At 44.6% G+C, this 20,207-nt stretch overlaps 1 protein-coding gene across 1 annotated transcript in view; it reads right to left on the minus strand.

Annotated features, from left to right (window-relative positions):
- Positions 1–20,207, minus strand: part of GPR50 (G protein-coupled receptor 50) — a gene marked incomplete at its 5' end in the record, with an annotated part of 28,839 nt that extends 8,632 nt beyond the window's left edge. The window contains one exon of the mRNA XM_026039025.1: positions 20,048–20,207. Coding sequence (XP_025894810.1) covers positions 20,048–20,207 — 160 coding nt within the window. The remainder of the gene's footprint in view (positions 1–20,047) is intronic.

A 20,207-nucleotide genomic window follows, 5' to 3' on the forward strand; every position in this document is an offset into this window, starting at 1 on the left:
ACATACAAAGCTGCTGCTACATCACTGTTATTTAAAATATGAATTACAGATATTTTCAACATATGAAGATGGATTTTACATTAAAAGGACCTACTAAAAAATGATAGGTATGAACACACTCTTCTGTCATATGCATATACCTGAGATCAGTGCTGCTTATATCCTTTTTTAAGCCCATTTTCCTAGAAAAATTAAGGGTCTGATCACCTTCTGCCTCCTTTACCAGCAGAAACAGAATTGTTGGATAAGTTCATTCCCATTTCACTGAAGAGGGATGGACTCAAGGAAAAGAGAGAGGGGAAAAAGTGTATGGTGAGCTCATCTTTTCCTAGACACCGGAGAATTTGCAAGTTACAAAAGTCCAGGCTACAGGCTGAGTTTCAGTAAAGCTCATGCTTAGGGAGCAGAGAACCAGCTTACAAGAAAACAATGTAAAAATAACTTCTTGCCATTGGGGGAAGAAGTTTCAGTCAGTGAAACTTTCAAGCTTCAACCAGACTTCAACTGGTTATTAGGGACTCTCTCCACAAGGCTCCAATCTGTAGGATGCTAAAATGGGGAATAATAAGACTTGTGAGACAGCTACAAGCAGAACAATCGGGAACAGGTCTCCTAAACAGGAGGCCCAAAGCTGGTACTCAGAAATAACAGACACATACACCCACCTGCAGAATTAATAGAGGCAACTTCTCTGTTCCAGGAAAGCTGTGCAGTAGCGAACAAAGATTGTGATGTTATATTCCCAGTTTTATATTCCTAGAAATGCAATCCCATCAGTTTTCAAGGAAATAGGCCCTTTGCAGAAGAAGGAACAGTTGCCATAACAATACTAAAACTAAACCAGCTCTGCTTACAAAATGCTAAGAGGGCAATATATCTAGTTTTAAGTGGAGCAACCACCATATAGTGCTGCAGCAGAGCACAGAGATTATGGGTTACCTAAATTGCCACTCAAGAAAACAAGCAAGACAAAAGAGCCTGAAATGGGGCTAACCAATACAGATAAATCAGTTCACTAATGGATTTGATATTGACTTAATCTTCCTATTCAACAACGCCCTCAAAAGCTYGTTCTTTCTGTCCTTCCTTACCTAAATGAAATTAACCTATCCCAGAAAATTAAGAGCAATTTATCAAGCCACTGGAGGCAGACTGTTTTTTGGATCTGGATCTGTGTTATCCTATCAAAGAGAAAGGGGAAACTTCAGTGATTTAAAAAACATGAAAATGGGAGGACTGGCAAAGTGGTGCATCTTGAGTCTCACAGCTCTTTCCTTACGTGCATTCTGGCTGCTTGGCACACTCCAGGACATAACTTGTACAAACAAGCTTTTGTTCTAAACAAGAATGTTTGGCTCCTGCTAACACAATTTACTCATCAGTATTTCAGAAAATGCAACTCCCAATGAATCAACCAACCAAGCAGAAATTTCTGAATGAACAGAGCAGAATCAAAATATTTCACTGTAATCTCAAACCTTTCTATTTTCTTGATAAAGCTAAAGTTTTTACAATACTCAAGTTTTTACAATAAAGATCTACACTTTTTATTCTTCTTCACAATACAAAAGAAAGAAAAAAAGAAAAAAGCTATTTGAAAGTTTAACAGAGAGGATGCTCATTGGAGGATGTGCAGTTCCACAGCCTCCTCTATGGAACGGGCCTCTATGGAACAAGTCCTGCTGAGGCTACATGGTAGTAGAGCTGGTGATGTCTGAGTGATCGGGGCACCACACACTCACTGTAAGGCCCCCCAAAACGAGGTATGGATTATGTGTTAAGGATTTCACTGCAAAGGACCACAAAGCTGCTGCTTCTCTGTACCACGAAGAGCAGCTATCATCTGAAAAGTGGAAATRCACTCGGATGGTAATGGGTCTGCTGATGTTATTTCAAGGACAGGGAAAGAAATACACTTCAGTGCACATGAAAGACTTTTGATTGTTTATAGGATTCTTGCCATGAATTTGTGTCTTACATTTATATCAATATTTGCAACTGCTGTAAGACTCAGGCAAATATTGAGGGGAAACAAATTTAAGAGCTTAAAAAATGATGTGTTTATTATTATGATTAACATCCCTGACAAAAGCGTCAAAGAGATCTACCAGTCCCTAATTCATGTCAAAATGGTATTCACAATTTACAAACACCCTGGAGATTGGAAACTATCTGGAAATGGGAATGGTATTCTGAAAACCAGAATGACATCACGGAAAATATATTTCTTCACCCACATGACATCTAAAACAAAACTAGATCTTGGATAAAGTCCAGATTAAAAGCCACAAACATMATCTGTTCTGTAGGTCATGGGGCATGCAATCATTTAGATAGTTACACAGATTTTGATTCTGGCATATGATATCTTCCAAATGATTACCTATCTACACTCGTTTGCCAGAGATAAACAGCCAGAGTCCTTAATGCGAGGACACCACACAATTTCATCTGGAAATAAAAACAAAAACCAACCAAACACATTATCTTCACATGAGACTGCTGAGACACTGAAAGGATGTGAAAAACTGCAAATTGTATCCATGCTGAGACGGTAAACAGTCCTATTATAAAATCTGTAAATCTACATCCCACAGTCCAGAGATTCCTTTGTTTTCTTGCCGTTCTTCTTTTCCCTTTTCCATCCCACCCTTTGGTGCTTTCTTCTGTTTTTTTAGAAAAGGTCGAAGTATTGTGACATACTTAATATTTTGTAGTGCAAAACACCAACTTCAGCTTGGTGCTTCCTTTTTCAGCACTAACAAGTTTCAACTCCTTGCATTTTTTTTTCCCTTTGGTAAGTGGGGCATTATTTGCAAGGTTGGAAGCCTGATCCTGGACCCACAAGCAAGTACGAATGCTTTTACTGTTTCTGTGGTAATAAGATCAGGAGCATTGCTCTAAAAACTTGTTTGGAAGAACATATTTAACAAGGTGGAGTATCCTTGGGCAGCATCACAAATCAAGCTCTTGTTTCTAACGCTTTGCTGATCTTCTAACTCCACCTCATCCCAAGGCATGAACTGTCCTGCTTCCAAGTTTCAGGAGAAAGGGGAACACATCAAACACAGACTTGCTCACAAAATAACTGTATGTTCCCCCTCCCTTTAAAAGTTCCTCTSCTGGTTGGGAACATATTTGTGGATGAGTGGATGAATCCAAGTAAAAGTTTCCAATATAATGAATAACAGGCTATTGCAGAAATGACCYGGAGCCCCAGGGCAAAGTGACACAATATAAGCTATCTTGGACAAACAGCAGAATACTTGCATTTTGCTTGTTTTTCTTTTGTTTCAGTATTCCGTGCTTTCAGCKTTTTACATAAACAATTTCTAAGACTTTTTGAGTGCCCTTGGATGCAAAAAGTGTTCAAGAAGCCAAGTAAATAAGATCTGTAGTTACCACATTGAGTTACTCCACAGAGGCCTGTTGAGGTAACGTTTTCCTCACACCTTACAGAGACTAAAGAGTTCATAAATGGCCTCAATATGACAACAGTCCCATCAGAGCAGACCTGGGGTCATCTAGCCTGAAACCCACTGCTGACAGAAGCAGTGCCAGGAGCAGCTGCTGCACAGAAAAGCTCAAGGAAAGGCAGACGAGGTGTCCTAAGGGAGTGCTCCTCYCCGACACATCACACGCAGCAGTAGTGGAACACAGCAACTATGTAAATAGGAGTGAGCTCATTTTTAAACACTACTAAAGTGAACATATAAACACGGAATCTAACGAGACGGTTGATGCACAAAGGTTAACAGGTTATTTAAACCTAGCTGGAGCAGAAGATGAAAGAAAGCAGCAGTTAATCCTAGGCACGGAGGTAGATACTGTGCCCGGCACAACGTGGTGCTTTGGGAGCTAAGGCTCRAGCAGTGGCCAGAAAACAAGATGTTTTCATGGCAAATACAGGCTTGCAAAACTGACCCGTCTCTGCCATGCTCCCGCAAGATGCACCTGCTTTATTTAAGCACCAAAAGCTTAAATAAAGCTCTGGCCCGGTAGCTCAGAGATCTCCACAGAAATCCACAACCATGCTTTCCGAGTGAGAACCATGCATGGTAGGAGGCTCCCATGGGTCAAAACCTGTACCACTAGTGCAAGAAGCCACCTGAGCCTGAGGACAACCTCATCACCCAACACGGATGCACTTCTTGCCTGAGGTAAGGCATGCAGAATTTATAGAACGACCCAAGCTGACTCAAGCTGAAAGCCATTCAACAGGAAAGAAAGTTCACTCTGTCAGATCTCCTCCCGTAACAGTAAGTGTGCCTCAACTTAACTCAACTTACATACACAAACGTTCTGTTTTATATCTATTTTTACATATTTTCATGTTTCAGTGGTAACAAAATGTTTTCATGAGGTGAAATCAAAGTTTTTCAGACTGGGAAATTTTGCCTTTTTGCTTCAGTTCAGAACAACAAAAAAGAAACGTGGACATTGCAGTTTGCCACAGAACAGAAATGAAAGTTAATCCCATTCTCTTCCTAAAACAAAGTAAAACTTGTAGTCTTTCTCTGGCTTTCTCCACACAGCACGGTAGAGTAATCTCATACAATGAGATGTCCTGTACATTTGCTATGGAGAAATTAGAGGCTTACATCTGCAGAAGTATAAATCCTGTATTGCTAGGGTTTCCCTGGCTGCAAGGGAAAGAAACATTGCCTCCTGGTGATTAAGAACGTAATTATTACCATTAGTTCTGAAACACTTTGAATTACATGGTACATTTTCTTTAAATGGGTACTATCACTAGCACAAGCGGATGTGAACCGATGATTTATTCACAGCTTAATGACTGTTTTTTTAATAAACGTGCTGTTGTGCTCAGCACATTTTGCTCAATATATTGTATTGTTGGCTGGTTGCAACAGTCAATTTAAATTTAGAGAAAAGCTTTGGAAAAGTTTTACTCTGAACAGACATATGAATGAATTCACTAACTATATTAATCAGCGACTACTGATTTGTTTATATACTTAAGATTTATGTGCGCATTAGAATCTCAAGAGCAGCCTGTTTTTATAAAAGCTCAGAGGTAAAGAAGAATGTCAAGAACTTCTTGACCTGCTGTTATGAAAACTTGTACAATGCTGCATTGCTGTTTCGCTTGCAGTACCTTGCAGCTCAGATATTGTTACCCTTGAAGTTCATATTCGTACAAAGGTTTCTACTCACATCGACTCTACTTTGGAATCATTGGTAAACCGGGAGGTCTGCCAGCCAGCACTGCAAAACGGTGAAATTTCTGCAAATAAAATTAGCATCAGACTTCCCCCACAGCAACATTAGGAAAATATCTCCCCATATTGCCTTCTAACCTGCAGTGTTTTCTCCACTTTCTGAATTGCAAATATTATCAAGCTAAAAAGTTTGGCACTATTGGCTTTGTTGCAAATGAAGCCTTCAATAAGAACAGTCATGCAAGAAAGAAAAAAAAAGAAGTCTTTACAAGTTTGCCAAATACTCTTCTGACAAGAAATGATACATTTATTAGCTGCTGTGCAATTGCAATATACTTTTCTCACTGAAGCTTCCAAAAAGTTTTTGTTTGAAGATGCTCAATGGTGAGCAAAAACAGACTGTCATCTGTGATATACATGGCTATAAAACCAATTCCTCTCGGATTACTTCACCTTAGAATTTTTGAAGATCATCCCAATGAATCAAGTTCTATTGTTTTGTCCTCAGCAGTTGCTACAGCCATTTATAAGGCGCACATAATATTCCTTTTCCTAAAATATTTCCACATTCCACTTAATGCATCATCCTTCTCAGGGTGACAAATCATGTTTGGCTCTTTGGAGAGGAAAGCATTCCTAAACGGGGCAGCAGGACTGAGAATGGGTTAAGTTGGTAGGAGTAACTAACATGCTCTCTACTACACTCCTCTACTCACACCAAAAACAGAGAACATGTGGAAGTAAGAGGTGTTGACTGATTTACAGCCTCCTCTACACCGCTGTGCAAGACAGCGAGTCGCATCTCTAAGGAGTTTATACAAAATGTTACCTATTTTGCTTTGCTAATTAAACAAGAAATAAGATTCCGAAGGACCATGGCACTAGAGTCAACAACTGCACGGCTTTTCATAATTTTCCCTGCTTTTTTTTTGTTTCCTCCTGCAAATCACCTCAAAGAGCAAATGTTTCAAACACCTGGTTATTCTCATCGCAAAATGTACTCTTATATTTCACAATTCTCTCTATTCCCTGGACCATAACGGTATAGAGATTAATACCTCAAAATGCACCTTCATTTTTCTGTAGCTGGCATTTCACTGCTTCAGCATCACAAAATAAACAACCAGAGAGGTTCAGGACTGTTAAAAGTACAGTGTCCTTCTGCCACTGCACACAGGACTGTACCCCCTCACTCATGCACTTTCTAAATACTATTGCCCTGAAAACTTAAAAAAAAAAAATTGACAAATAAACATTAAAAAAATAATCACAGGACAATGGGGAGATATATGAAGGAGGCAGTTTCAGCTCCTAAATATATTTCAGCTTCATGTCACCCTTTTTTTTCCAGTTTTGCAGTGGATTTCCACTCAGGCTTCACCTGTTGCTGCTTTTGTGCCACTTCAAGGACACTCCAGCACACAGCTCTCCCGCTGCAAAGTGGGCATYTGTAAGAAGGACAAAAAGTGCCAAATCTGAACTCTTTTGTGCCACCTCTTTTCAAGATGATCGTAAAGAATCCCCTGGCACTATCCTCCACTCGCCTCCTCCTTGTGGAATGCCACAAGGAGGAGCGGGACAGGACAGCAGCTCCACAGGCTGCAGACACTCATGTCTCGACTGCTCCTTGCTGCAAGTGCCAGGGCAGGGGACACAACACAGAGACCTCCCCAGGGAGGGGATGTCCTTGGAATAGCTCCCACTGGGTGGTATTGGGACAATTACGTGGTTACGTACAATTACGACAATTAYGTAGAATTGGGATACCCATGCTCGGTGATGGGTGGATTTTCTGGTAGGAAACCATCCCCTGAGAGACAACTCGGGCGATGGCATTTGCTTAGAGGAAGCAACGGGGTGGGAAAACTTCAGAAACAGAGCAGGAGAGGCCAGAAGTACCTACTCAAATGCCCCCCAACTTGGCACTTGGACTCAGCTCWGCCACCAGTTCCAGGAGTTACCGTGACCTACAGGAAACCTCCTGTTCCTGCAGCACAAACAGGAACCAATTTATGTTCTGCTCGTGGGGCTAACAGAACAAAAGCAGCTGGGCCACCAAATGACTTACAAAGCTTAGCATGCTGCCAATTCAAATCCCACCCAATTACTTTAAAAGGATGAAATGCATGTTGAAAAAMTTGCTTTAAGGAAAGGGGTGGACCTGCTGGAGAGCAGTCCCGCAGAGAGGGACCTGGGTGTCATGGTGGAYGACAAGTTGACCATGAGGCAGCAGTGTGCCCTGGTGGCCAAGAAGGCCAACGGGATCCTGGGGTGCATTAAGAAAAGCGTCTCCAGCAGGTYGAGGGAAGTGATCATCCCCCTCTACTCAGCCCTGGTGAGGCCACATCTGGAGTACTGCGTCCAGTTCTGGGCTCCCCAGTACAAGAGGGATGTGGAGCTGCTGGAGAGAGTCCAGCGCAGGGCTACCAGGATGATCAGGGGCCTGGAACATCTRCCMTATGAGCAAAGGCTGAGAGAGCTGGGCCTGTTCAGCCTGGAGAAGAGGAGGCTGAGGGGGGACCTGATCAGCGTGTATAAATACCTCAAGGGAGGCAGTGAGGAGGAGGGGGGGCGGCCTCTTTTCAGTGGTGGGCAGGGATAGGACTAGAGGAAATGGCTTCAAACTGAAGCATCGGAAGTTCCACAGGAACTTAAGGAAGCATTTCTTCACTGTGAGGGTGACAAAGCACTGGAACAGGCTGCCCAGAGAGGTTGTGGAGTCTCCTTCTTTGGAGATCTTTAAAACCCGCTTGGATGCAGCCCTGTGCCACGTGCTCTRGGKGACCCTGCRTGAGCAGGGGGGTTGGACTHGATGACCTCTGAGGTCCCTTCCAACCTTCGGCATTCTATGATTCTATGATTCTAAGGAAAGTCTACGCGTTAAACCAGTCAAGCACACAGAAGGAAAAATKGCCCTGGGCTTCCAAAGACAGAACTACAATATGCTGCCAAGTGCCTGTCTGTCCCGGCACCCTCATCCATGGAGCCAGGAATTATTCAGATGTATTTAGATGCCCCGGATACAACACATTTTCCCTCTGATCCTGCCTGGTTTGGGTAAGGACGAGCAGTTTGAGCAGTATTAGAGAAAGAAGTGTAAACAAAAGGATAAAGTTAATGTTTCGCAGGAACCTTTCTCTCCTTCTACAGGAAAGCTATATATGTATAGAAGACCCGGACTGCTCCTGGATTACGAGTGCTTTCCCTGGATCGTACAGAAAGTTGACCAGCTCTTCCCCACCACTTCAGAAGAGACTTGTCTTAGATGTCCATGCTAGAAAGCAAAAACAGGCAATGGGTTGTTTAGTCATTCCTCTTCATTCACATACCCCATCCTTCCACCTCAGTTTGGTGGTGATTTTACTGCAAATAGGATGTCTTGCAGCCAAGACCTTGGCCCACAACTTGCTGGTTTTGCTGTAAGAGCCCTGTGCTCAGGTACTCTCCATCGGAGCATCACCCAAGTCCTACAAGCACAGGCCCACAGTCCACAACAACTCGCACAGCAAACCACGGGATAACATTCTGCTTGGGCACTTCCATTACTAAGTAGCATCTAACTTCAGTCAGAAACTGTAAGAGCACAGAGACCAGACACACTCATGCCACCTGTGAAGGAGGGTAGGGTGGTGATGAACGGCAGTGCAGCAGCAGGTCCCGTGGAAAAGTTTTTGTTCAGGGATTATGAACTTTGTAGGAGTTGGAGAAAGGGGAGCCCAGTTTGTCATCTCCTTATAGTATAGTTTTGTTGACTGCTAGAAATCCAAACTCTCTTAAAAATGGGACGGAAGAAAAGGGTTGGCTACAAACCAGGACCACGTTCCAGGAAAAAAGTATCAGAGTTGGATCATTTGTTTTCATTCCACATGGGAGAAAAACTGGGTATCTTTTGAAATTTGTTGCAAATGGGCCAAAGAATCACTGTCAAATGTGAAGAAAAAAAAATGTGAAAGATTGGTTCATAAATGCAGTGGAAACAGTTCAGCAGCAGCAATTGATTTGATAAGGTTAATGATCAATCAAAAGAAATTGAGCCTGTTCTGGGAAGAGGAGGGGAGAGGACTTTGTAAGCCCCCATTTGYTGCTTGCCCATTGCCCTGTTCCCATTTCTGTGTGATTTACTCCAAAGCACATTTGTTATTTTAAAGGCTCCACAGAGAAGGCCTGACTGCACACAAAGCTGGTGTTCATCCAATGGCTGTTTCTTGTTCCCAAACTAATCTTAAAGGCTTTGTTTAGAGTAGGATTTAGCAAGACCTAATTAACAGCTTCCCATGGCACACCCACCCCAAGAAAAACGGAGCAGAGGCTCATCCCATTAGCAAATTGGCCCATCATCCTAATCAAGCAGGGGAAGCCAGTTTGCTGCCTCATTGCCTTACACACCAAAGCCTAGTTTGCCCAACTATGTGTTCCCTGGACCCAGTCCACAACTGTCTCGACTTTCTGAAGGACTTAGCCACCTCATAGGAGACAACATCATCAGACTTTTCAACACCAAGCTAGATCAGGTCAGGGAAATTTTGTTCATGACAGAGCTTCTCCTGAAAACCAAGCGCTCTGAACCATAGAATCATTATGGCTGGAAAAGACCTTCAAGTCCAACCATAAACCTATCACCACCATACCTGCTAAACCATGTCCCTAAGTGCCTCATCTACTGAAGGTTCTGGTCTTCAGGAATTGGCTGTCCAGCATCTCACAGTATGACACAGCTACAGTGCATCTACTCAAGGATAAACCAGGTGGAACTCAAAAGTTCTTTTTTTTTTTTTTCCAGTGATGATAAACTTAGTGTATCCCTCAAGAGCCAAGAAACCAGCACATATGCCTAGATAGTGAGATCCTCACCTGGGTGGGAGGGAGMACTATCCTTGACATTCACTTAATTTCTCCTTGTAAAATAGAACACTGAGAAATTCACTGTTTTGGGGGAGGTAAAAAGAAGATAGGCAGAACTGGTGATGGAAAAAACAAGGACCATTTTTTAACTTATCTTCTGCTGTCTGCTACTGTTTATTGAGATGCTGAGATCACACTAGCCATTTATAAGTTGTCTTTTCTGAGGTTTGCGGGATTGCATTTTCAGGCAATTATTCCGTTAGTGTGAGAATTAACTGGCCTACCTCTGAAGTCAGAAAGGCAGATGTGGGAGGAGAGTGTGAGAGGTGACAAAAGAGAGTGTGAGGAAAAAAAAAGAAGACGGATCTCAATTTGTCAACTGTGCCAGCCCACTCCAGACACTACTGAAAGCTTCTTGTTGGGATATTTTATGTTGTCGTGACTTGCTTTGCATCTCTGTACCAAGCACTGGAAATTTCAGTGCTTGAGATAAAGTTACCATGCCTTAAGGCCAAGCCTGTAGGCCACAGTTGGCCAGGCTCTTCCTACACTTCATCTCTGACCTCCTGGACCACAAAGAAAAGGCCCAGACCTGGGTTGGAGGTGCTTATAGGTTGGGCCTGACCCAAGCCGATAGCACTGGCTATTATTCTCTCTCCCTTTCTGCTTAAAAGAACAATGTTTTGCAGGGATGAGCCTCAGCCTTGGAGCATGTGCTTGGCAACTCCATCAGCTAAACAGACAGTGTTTCCACAGAATACCATAGGGTTTCTGACAGAAATACATTTAAGTTAGTTTAGCAATATTACTAAATCCAAGAAGGGATATTTTTAATATGATAAAATCCATTTTCCTAGGAACCAGCCAAGAACAGCATTAGATTTTACTTGGAAACAGAGCAGGGGAAGCACCGCAGCTCTGCCATCACAGCCTTGCTGYGGTGGCCAGGGACACGGGGCAGGAGCCTTGCACGACGCCTCTCCCAATCCCCCAGGCCTCCCCTTATCTCCTCTGCCGTGCCTAAAGAGATGGCTTCCTGGAAGCTCTTCCCTTCCCTGCCACCTCGGTGAGCCCCAATCCAGCCCACAGACACAACCACGACTCTGCTCTCCTCCCAAGGCTGGGAACTCTCCATGGAGCATAAGGATGCTCAAAAGCTGAGCACTAATAAAGATATTGAAAGGGCAAAATCACAACAAGACCGGAGTAGTTTAGCTGCCTGGAGATGAGACTTGGGGTCAATGAAGGAGAAGTGGAAGGATGGCAAGATTTAGATGGATTCTGCCACAGGAAGTGGTCAGCAGATGCAAATAGAAAACAAATATATGTGATGGGTAAATACAGACAAACCAGGCCTGAAAACAAATCATCTTCTCATGGCCTCCAGCATTTCTACACTAGAAGAAAATTCCCATTCCCATGCACCAGGAGYGCAATTCTTTATTCTCTCTTATGGCTACTGCACACTCCATAAATCCCACACCATGAAGGCCCCAGTGCTGGCTCAAGCAACAAATCTACACATGAGCAGAAGTCTATAGAGCCACAGGAAAACAGCGCATGGAGAAATAAAGGAATAAGCTACKCTCCCCTAGCCACTCCACAGTGCATCCCAGGGAGGCTCTCCTCACCCCACAGAGCACACAAAACCAATTCAGTTGTCTGGCACAAGTCATATGAAAATCCTGGACTACCTGGAGAACATCTAAGCAGCTCTTTTATTCTCTTTGCTAAATCCCTCCTCTGTGAATCATCCCACCAAGTAGAAGGGAGCTAAAAACTGCAAGCGAGCCAAGCGCTCCCTGTCTTGGCCTGCGTGGGAGAACGTCATGGGAAACACCACACTTTGCAGGAGTCACACGTAGGCGCTTGCCGGGGGAGGCTCTTCCCTCCCGTCTGGCTGCCAGGCAGTATTTCTCTGCTGGGACTGAAYGCCTGGACTCCAATTGCCAGTGCATTCAAATGTAACTGTGCGTATGGATTTTGCTCACCCCATTAAGATTCAATCTGCTCTAATTCCTACTGCAATATCTGCAGAAATAAAATCCACATCTAAGCTCTGAAGACTACACTCAGGGTCAGGAGTAAGGTGAAATATATTAGACTCCATTTAACTTGAAGCTMGTGCAGGCTCCGTGCCTGCGCATCACCTACCACGAGACCAGGCAAGTTCTTCCACACAGCACAGCGAGCTGCAGAGTTCCTGGGAGATGCAGATGAGTACGAGGCAGATTTTTTCTAATCAGAGAAATTGTATTTTAAAGAATTTGATGGTAACTGTAAAGAGACTTGCACCAACACAGAACACAGTCCCTCTTAAGCACTTTGCAAAGTCAAATATACCTGATTCTGAAATGCTGGAATTACTGTTCCTGGTGGGAAGCTTATTCATTTTCCCCACATCACATATTTATTAAGATGCAATCTCCAGTGTAACCACATACCATTTATCCATGAACTTTCTGTTATACCCAAAACCCAGGCTGAGCATGGCTCACTTAGTAAGCAATGACAGTATTTTATCTCCGTTCACCATCTGCACAGAATACGTAATGTACTCTGCTGTGTTCAAATCCTACTCCAAATAATGTACTCTGCTGTGTTCAAATCCTACTCCAAATAGAAATGATCATCATCAATGTGTCACAGGAGAGACCAGCGAAAATTTCTCCAGGAAGTTTAGGGAAGTTTCACAGAGGGGTTCCTGAGATCCAGCACTCCTAAAATCGTCCTTTTATATGAACTGCAAGGGTTTTTTTTCTTTAATAAATAAATCAAAATAAAAATAAAAGAAGGATTTGACCTCAAGTTTATGACATGGAACTCCCTTGGGATCTCCTATTGAACTGTACAAAGGACCAATTTAGGAATATTTCTGAAGCTGCGGCACTGCAGGAAGGCTTATGAACAGGTCACATCTGGGAGACCTGTCGTCCCCGCTGCAGCCCTCCACGGGCAGCCTAAGCGCTCCTGCAGTGGGGCACGAGCCCCACTCATATCCCAAATGGCATGGCAGCCTAAACATCTCCTCAGCTCAGGGTACATCGTAGCAGCCCCTTGCACCAACCAGGAGGATCCCGGGCAACACTGCGTGGATGAGATTCATAACAAAGCACCAGGTTGAGAACCTGACCTGAAACAACCCAAACCTGGAGCATGTGAAAGCAGCTGCCTCGTTAGTGGCAGATGTCTCCAAACCAGCCCGAGCCATTACAATACAAATTAATTTTCTCACGGGGCCATTGTATTATGCCTGTGCTACTTYCCTTTCTCTCACCTCCCTAGAAAAATGGCCTGCAAAGCAACCAGCTCACCGCTGCCTTTGGTGCAGCCGCAGCGCCCAGCTGGAGCCCTGCCGCAAAACTTGCAGCCAACATGCTACAATTACAGAAATCCTTGGCCCAAGGATGCCATTTCCGTGGCAGAGACACAGGCCAAGCAGCCCATCAGCCTCTGAGCAACCACTACACAGAGAGAACAAGCTGTCCCTGCCAGCGAGTCTGCTCCATCTGTCCCCGAGCCTGCACGTGCACTGAGGTGTAGCCATCTACTCCACCAACAGGCCACTTTCCACAGCTAAGGCAGGAGGATAGACTCCATGGAAGYGCCGTGCCGCTGGACCCATCTGAAGCAGCCCTAACGTCGCTCTTAACTTTTCCAAGGTTGATGGTGCGGGGAACCTCACTGGCAGTCCTCTTGATATGACAAATTCATCATTGGCTGTCGAGGGAGTCAATAAGGAAGCTGGAAACAAACGTTGGCAGGGATTCTTCCAACACAAGCGTACAAACAAGAGAGAGGCCCTTTTCAGCAGCCCGCCCACAGGCATCCCCGTCCAGGAGGAACGGGGTGCTGATGCAGCACGTCCATGGAAGAGGACCCAGGGCCCTTGCACCAGGTTTGTATCTCCAGGCGCTGCTCAAGCCCCAGGAACCCATTGACCCCTGCACCCACATGGGCAGCAATGGAGCTGCCTCCCTCCCACCTGCACCGTGGCCTCCCTCGCTGCTCCGGCTGGGCAGGGCTCCRCGGCTGCCAGCCAAACAGGACAGACTGCTCCCTTGGAAAACAGCACAGTCCTCTCGTGTGGTGCAGCTCGGAGCCGAGGTACCTGCCCAAGGTCCCAAGCAGCTCCGGGGCCAGGGCTGGGCAAAGCAAAAGCACTGGTGGGAATCTGCTACGGACAGAAGAACACATGAGCAGCTCCTTAAACTTCGATCTGCGATGTAAAGAAAGCAGTGATATAATTTCGGTCTTGTGACATATGCCGGGGGGTTCGTATTGCTACAAAAAAAAAAAAAAAAAAAAAAAAGTAAAAAATAAAACCAAACTCAAAACACCTACATATGGTACATAGCTTTCTAGGACATGAACCAAGGAAATCCCATAATGGCTGGAAGAAAACCAGTCACAATTATCTATTGCACTTGAGATATGAAAACAGAACGTGGTCTAATGTAACACTTCAGAAGGTCAATTTGCTAAAACTAGGAACCATCCAACACAAAAATAACTGAGAGAAATTGCCTCAAWAGATACGCCTCTATATATATGTATTTATACCCACTTTGTGTGTGTGCATGCACTCATATATACTTTTATTTATTAAAATAAAAGGAACAGTGCTGATTTGGAAACRTTTAAAGGTGTTGAAGGGTGAATGTAGGGAAGAAGGGGCCAAGCTCTTCTCAGTGGTGGCCAGTGACAGGACAAGGGGCAATGGGGTAATTGAAACACAGGCAGTTCCATCTCCATGTGAGGAGGAACTTGTTCACTGTGAGGGTGACAGAGCCCTGGCACAGGCTGCCCAGGGAGGCTGTGGAGTCTCCTTCTCCAGAGATCTTCCCAACCCGCCTGGATGCCACCCTGTGCCCCGTGCTCTGGGTGTCCCCGCTGGAGCGGGGAGGTTGGACCAGATGATCTCTAGACATCCCTTCCAACCTCAACCTTCCTATAGTTCTGTGATTCTATGTTTCAGACAAAAGCAGTACTATATTCAAAACTATATTCAAAAAAGGGTTACTTTGTTTAAGAAGATACATGATCCTAAAAACAAGTTTAAGAAACAAATGCATATTTGTAACAAATAATATAAAAGCTATAAAATTAGTAACTGAAATCAACATATTTTATAAAGAAAGCAAAAAGATTTCAAAAACTAATGGCAAAAGGTATATCAGAACAGAACAGCAGTCTAGTGATACAACAGGCCTGATGTTAAAAGAATAAAGTGAAATTATCCATGCTTATAAATATAGAAACTATAAGCATTTCTTATCTTTTCAGACAAGGATGACTTGTATCTCATCCATAACAAAATTCTCTGAATGCCAGAAGCCAGGCAGAATACTCAACACCATCTATTAAACTTCTATTTACATTTTTGAGACTATAGAGCTTTAACTTAATAATGCAAAAATAAGCTCATGGAATCCCTAACATTGTCTTTTTTTCCCTTCTTTCTTTAACATATCACTGTTAAAAAAAGAAAGGCTCAAGCAAACAAAATCTTAGTGTTGTGCCAATAATGCAGCAGGGTAAACGGGCTGACCTTGGAACTATAGGCCGATTACCCTGACTTTGGTCCCAGGCAGAGTCATGGAAAGGCCAAAGCAAGCAACGAAGTATTAAAAGATGGAAACACAATTAGTCCTCGTCAACAGACCTTTATGGTAGAAGGACTTGTCAAATTAATCTGTTATTTCCTGCAGGATTACCCATTTGGTTGACAAAGGTAACAGTGTTGACATAACACACGTAGACTTGTGTGTGGCAATTGACTTTGGCCGGTATGACAGTGTGATAATAAAAACATTAGCACTGTACAAACATGAGGGTAGTCCATATCAAGGCGATTAACAACTGGTCGAGGCTGGTGACCTAATTATAGTTATACTTGTGTGAATTGCCCAACTGAGGTCTCAGCTCCCTCAAGAGGGGCAACATTCCCACCAGGACCTACAGATCACAAAGATCTTTGGCAGCAGAAATAGCTAGAGAAAAAGCCAAAAACCACCTTTTTTTTTCAGCTGAAAAACAAAACACCCATGACACAGACAATACGGACACCCAGCCGTGCAGTTACCTTGTGCCTTTCCCTTGCACAAGGGCAGAAGGCTGGCACTGCGTCCTGAGATGACACTTCTGATGCAGCTACAGCRCTAGGTCCATCCTGGCTTCAGTCCCTGGCCAAGGACCTGCTTGCTGCATCAGCAGTTGCAAAACTGGGAATGCAAATGACCCAGGAACTGAGCAAAGGTTGAGTACATCGGAGCAAGGTCCTCCTGAGACCATCCCTCCTCTCCCCCTATCTGTAACCTGCTCCACAACAGTCACACCAAGGAGCAAAGCATCTAAATCATTCTCTTCCTAGGTTGCCAGGCTACCTTTACAAACCCACACTCCCTTTGGCAGAGATCTTGTCACATCCCAAGAGTCGTGGCACGCATTGACACACATCTGAGACGCAGTGAGTGCAGATAAGGGCAAGCCCGGGGCCCAACCTTTCATCCTGCAAGCGAAACTCCAGGCAGCATTACTGCACGGTGTGGTTTTTCAAGAAATGGATATTTTGGCTGTACGTGCTATGTTTTCAGGAAGTTCAGAAGAGGTAGAAAAGTGTATTTCCAGAGCTGTTGCCCAAAGAACAGACTGATTTATTTAAAAGTTTTGACTGTTTGTTAGTGCAGATTCTCACATTTGTGAAGCTAGCAGGAACCACAAACGAGAAGCTGCAAACACAGACATGCCAACAACTTTTAGTCTGTCGCGATTTTTTGCTTGCCATACAATACACCATTCACTCTCATTATTTCCTACAGAGAGTCGTAAAATATGCTCAGTGCTCTGAATACCTTCCAGTAACAACACAGGAAAGGTGAACACCCGTCCAATACAWGTTACTAACTTCCAGAGGGCAGAAGGGAAGCAGAGTGATTTCTTTTGGAAAGTCACAAAGATTAGGTGTTTRCTGTTAAATTAATATGTTCAGCATTGCATCCTTGACAGTGAGAGAAAGGTGGCCAGGTTTGCAAAGACTCTCAGCATCTACAAAGCATTTAACCTCCCATAAAGACACCATAAAGAGATACAGGCATCTCTCATGGCAGAGGAGCAATCACTCCCCATACCCTTCAACCTCAACYATGAGCAGGTGCAGTCCATGAGCATATGGATTCCAGGCTGGAACTTCACTGGAAGCTCTCAGATTGGACATAGAGGCAGCTCCGAGCATCCAGCTGTCTGGACACCTACTCTTCCCCAAGAGTGGGCAGCTTTTTTGCCATTTTCACCACATTGCTGTTGTTTGCCAGAGAAACTGTGAAGATCTGAATAACTGACTCCAACTCATTCTTCACCAGAATGGGAGGGAGCCCACGGGAGATAGCAAAAGTGTCACTCATAGACACTGCTACATGAAAGCTTGATGTCAGCAGCGCTCCTACACCACTGACYCAATGACCAACTGTGGATTTGAACCCTCCAACAGCGGGAAAGCCCTGGGGCTTTGAATGAAACCAGATTTCTCTGGTTTCTATTCACAGATATCACCTCTTTCTGTTCATTCACTCCAGGCAGCTCTTGTTCATCCATGAACCAATATCATTGAGGCACCAGAAGGATGGAAGCCCTGATGAGACCCTGCTGCCAGCCACACACAAACTCAGCCCGTTTTACCCAGGCCATGTGCTTGGCTCAACTGTGCCAAGTGCTGCAGAGGGGCCCAGGAGGCTGCGACCGAAAACCCTGTCCCAAACAGGGAGGTCACCCACCAGAGCCTCTGAGGCAGTGACACTTTCATGTCCCAGCCGGAATCCAGCTTCTCCTGCAATGCAGTTTTAGCACCAAATGACATCCTTGTAGCCAGGCTCTCGTTGCTTCCCCATGAGCTCGCTCCAGAAACGGATAGCTTGGCACTTGTGGGATTTGGCAAGAACCAACACAGCCGTAACGGGTCTCTTTTCTACTCGTTGGACTGGCCTAGCATATGTTTGAACAAGCGCAGGAAATTCTTTGTCTAAAGCACTTCTAGCTGGCTGCTGCTCTCTGGATAAGCATCCTCATCAATGGGCTTGTTCACGAGCCAAGAGGAGCACAAACCGAGCCGAGACCCCTTGACTTCTTGTTCCGCCTTCAGAAAGGCAGACAGGCTGTTTGCTTGCCAACAYAGACAGATGCAGGATGTTGTTTGAACATCCCAAACACACGTGATCCTTTCAGCAATATAAGATTAGATTYTGGTTAGACATTTTAATTTAATGAATACGGGACCACCATCGTTAGTGACAGCCTCACTTTCCGGATCTTGACCTCTCCACTGCCTTTGCAAACATATTCCCAACTTAGGCTGCTGACTGACAGAAGAACAGTGCTCATGGCACTGAACCAGGACAGGACTCCTGATATCTACCATGGCTTCAAAGTGCAAACCTACGAACTCTCCCCTGGCCACGCTCTGATTTCTGCATATAACAAGAGTTACTTCCTCACTTAACAAAGATTTCATTTGTATCCGTTTTACCGGTGCATCCCAATGGCTGATATTTGGAGCACACAGTAAGCTACAGAGAAGTCTTTGGTTTTGACAGTAACTCTGGTTTCAYTTACAAAGGCTATTCTTTCACACTTTTGCTTTAATTCTAACTCACCTGCCTAGGAGACATTCTTAAGTCATGTAATGCATTCATGCAATTAACAATTTGAAAGGAGRCAGAACAGCTAAACAGTTTCAGATCTCCTTGCTGTATTACCTAGCCAAGTGACACAAACCATTAGTTATAAACTTCTCATTTTATCTTAGGAAGTTTATTTTTTTCCTTTTCCCTTCCCAGGACCACTGATTAGAAGTTCATAATGCTCACATTTTAAAACAAAGCCACTTAAAACAACTGAAAATACTTTTCTCAACTAAATATAAGTTCTCATAAGCCCAGTATAATATTTTCACATGTTGTGGACTATGGGCCACATTTAATTTATCTGTTAAAACAGAGTAACCCACTGAACCCASTGTGTCCATCACCTGCCCTAGCCAGCAACCACATTATATATTTCTGTTAAAAAACTAATAAAATGTCAATGAAAAGGCAGTAGGGCACTGTCTCGTTATCTTTACCCAGAGACTACTTTTACTGAACTCTATCGAGTTACTCCACATTTGCAGTAGAAGAGAGAGACCAAGGTCCCTACTTTGTATCACAGACTGCGAATCCTGCAGACATCTCACAACCATTTTACAAACTGCAAAACTGAAGTTCACTTTATCTCCTTTGCTGTAAAGCAGATAAGGGCATAGTCTCTAACAGAACATACCCTACGGTAGCTTCTCAGCAGCRCTACAGAGACCACCTGCAACTTCTTATAGTTCATATAGCATATATGTTCTTACAGAACAGAGGTTCTTGCTAAAAGAACACAACACAGGAGGCAGAAAAAGGATGCTCTCCAACTATATAGCTTTCTTAAAAATAGATACCACTAGTATGAATATTACTGTTTTCAYTGGTAAATTCATAGGGAAATCATTATGTAAAGCCCGTAGCCAGATTTACAAACTACCCCCGGGCAAGAGCTGGAAAATCTCTACACTCTGATTTCACTTTGTCACCTAAGTAAAGCAGAGGAGCTTTAAGGTGCAGATGTGCAACAGAAGTGAGGCGGGAACATAAACAGAGGTGCGGAGCCCGGCTGGGGGCTCCTCCTCGGGACGCGGCTCATGCCCCGCGCTTGCYTCTCCCGTCCTCCCCGCGCCTGCTCTGCTCGCTCTGCCCCGGCAAGCTTCTCCCTGCGATTAACGGAGGTTTTACCTGAGTTACGCCTTGCGGACTGGCTCCTGCATGTGCAGCTGTCTCTGGGAGACAAAGAAAAAAAAAGTTGGGAGAAGTTGGAGCACAGAGCAGCGAGGCGGGGAAGGAGCCCAGTGAGCGCTGCCCTCGCCCCGGCGGCCGCAGCGCGGGCCGGGACCGGAGCCGGGGCGAAGTTTGGGAAGTTGCCGCCCGGCTCCCCCCCCCTCCCGCACTCACCGGCGTTGCGGAGCTTCTTGTTCCTCAGCACGGACAGGATGACGAGCACGTTGCCCAGGATGTCGCCCACGATGGTGACGATGAGCACGGCGGCCAGCGCGGTGGCGGCGCGCGCCGCGGAGCCGGCGCCCGCCCGGCAGCCCGGGCAGCTCCCGTTGCC

This window comes from Nothoprocta perdicaria, unplaced genomic scaffold (assembly GCF_003342845.1).
Source record: "Nothoprocta perdicaria isolate Ctin4 unplaced genomic scaffold, notPer1 scaffold_22, whole genome shotgun sequence".
NCBI classification, from domain to species: domain Eukaryota; kingdom Metazoa; phylum Chordata; class Aves; order Tinamiformes; family Tinamidae; genus Nothoprocta; species Nothoprocta perdicaria.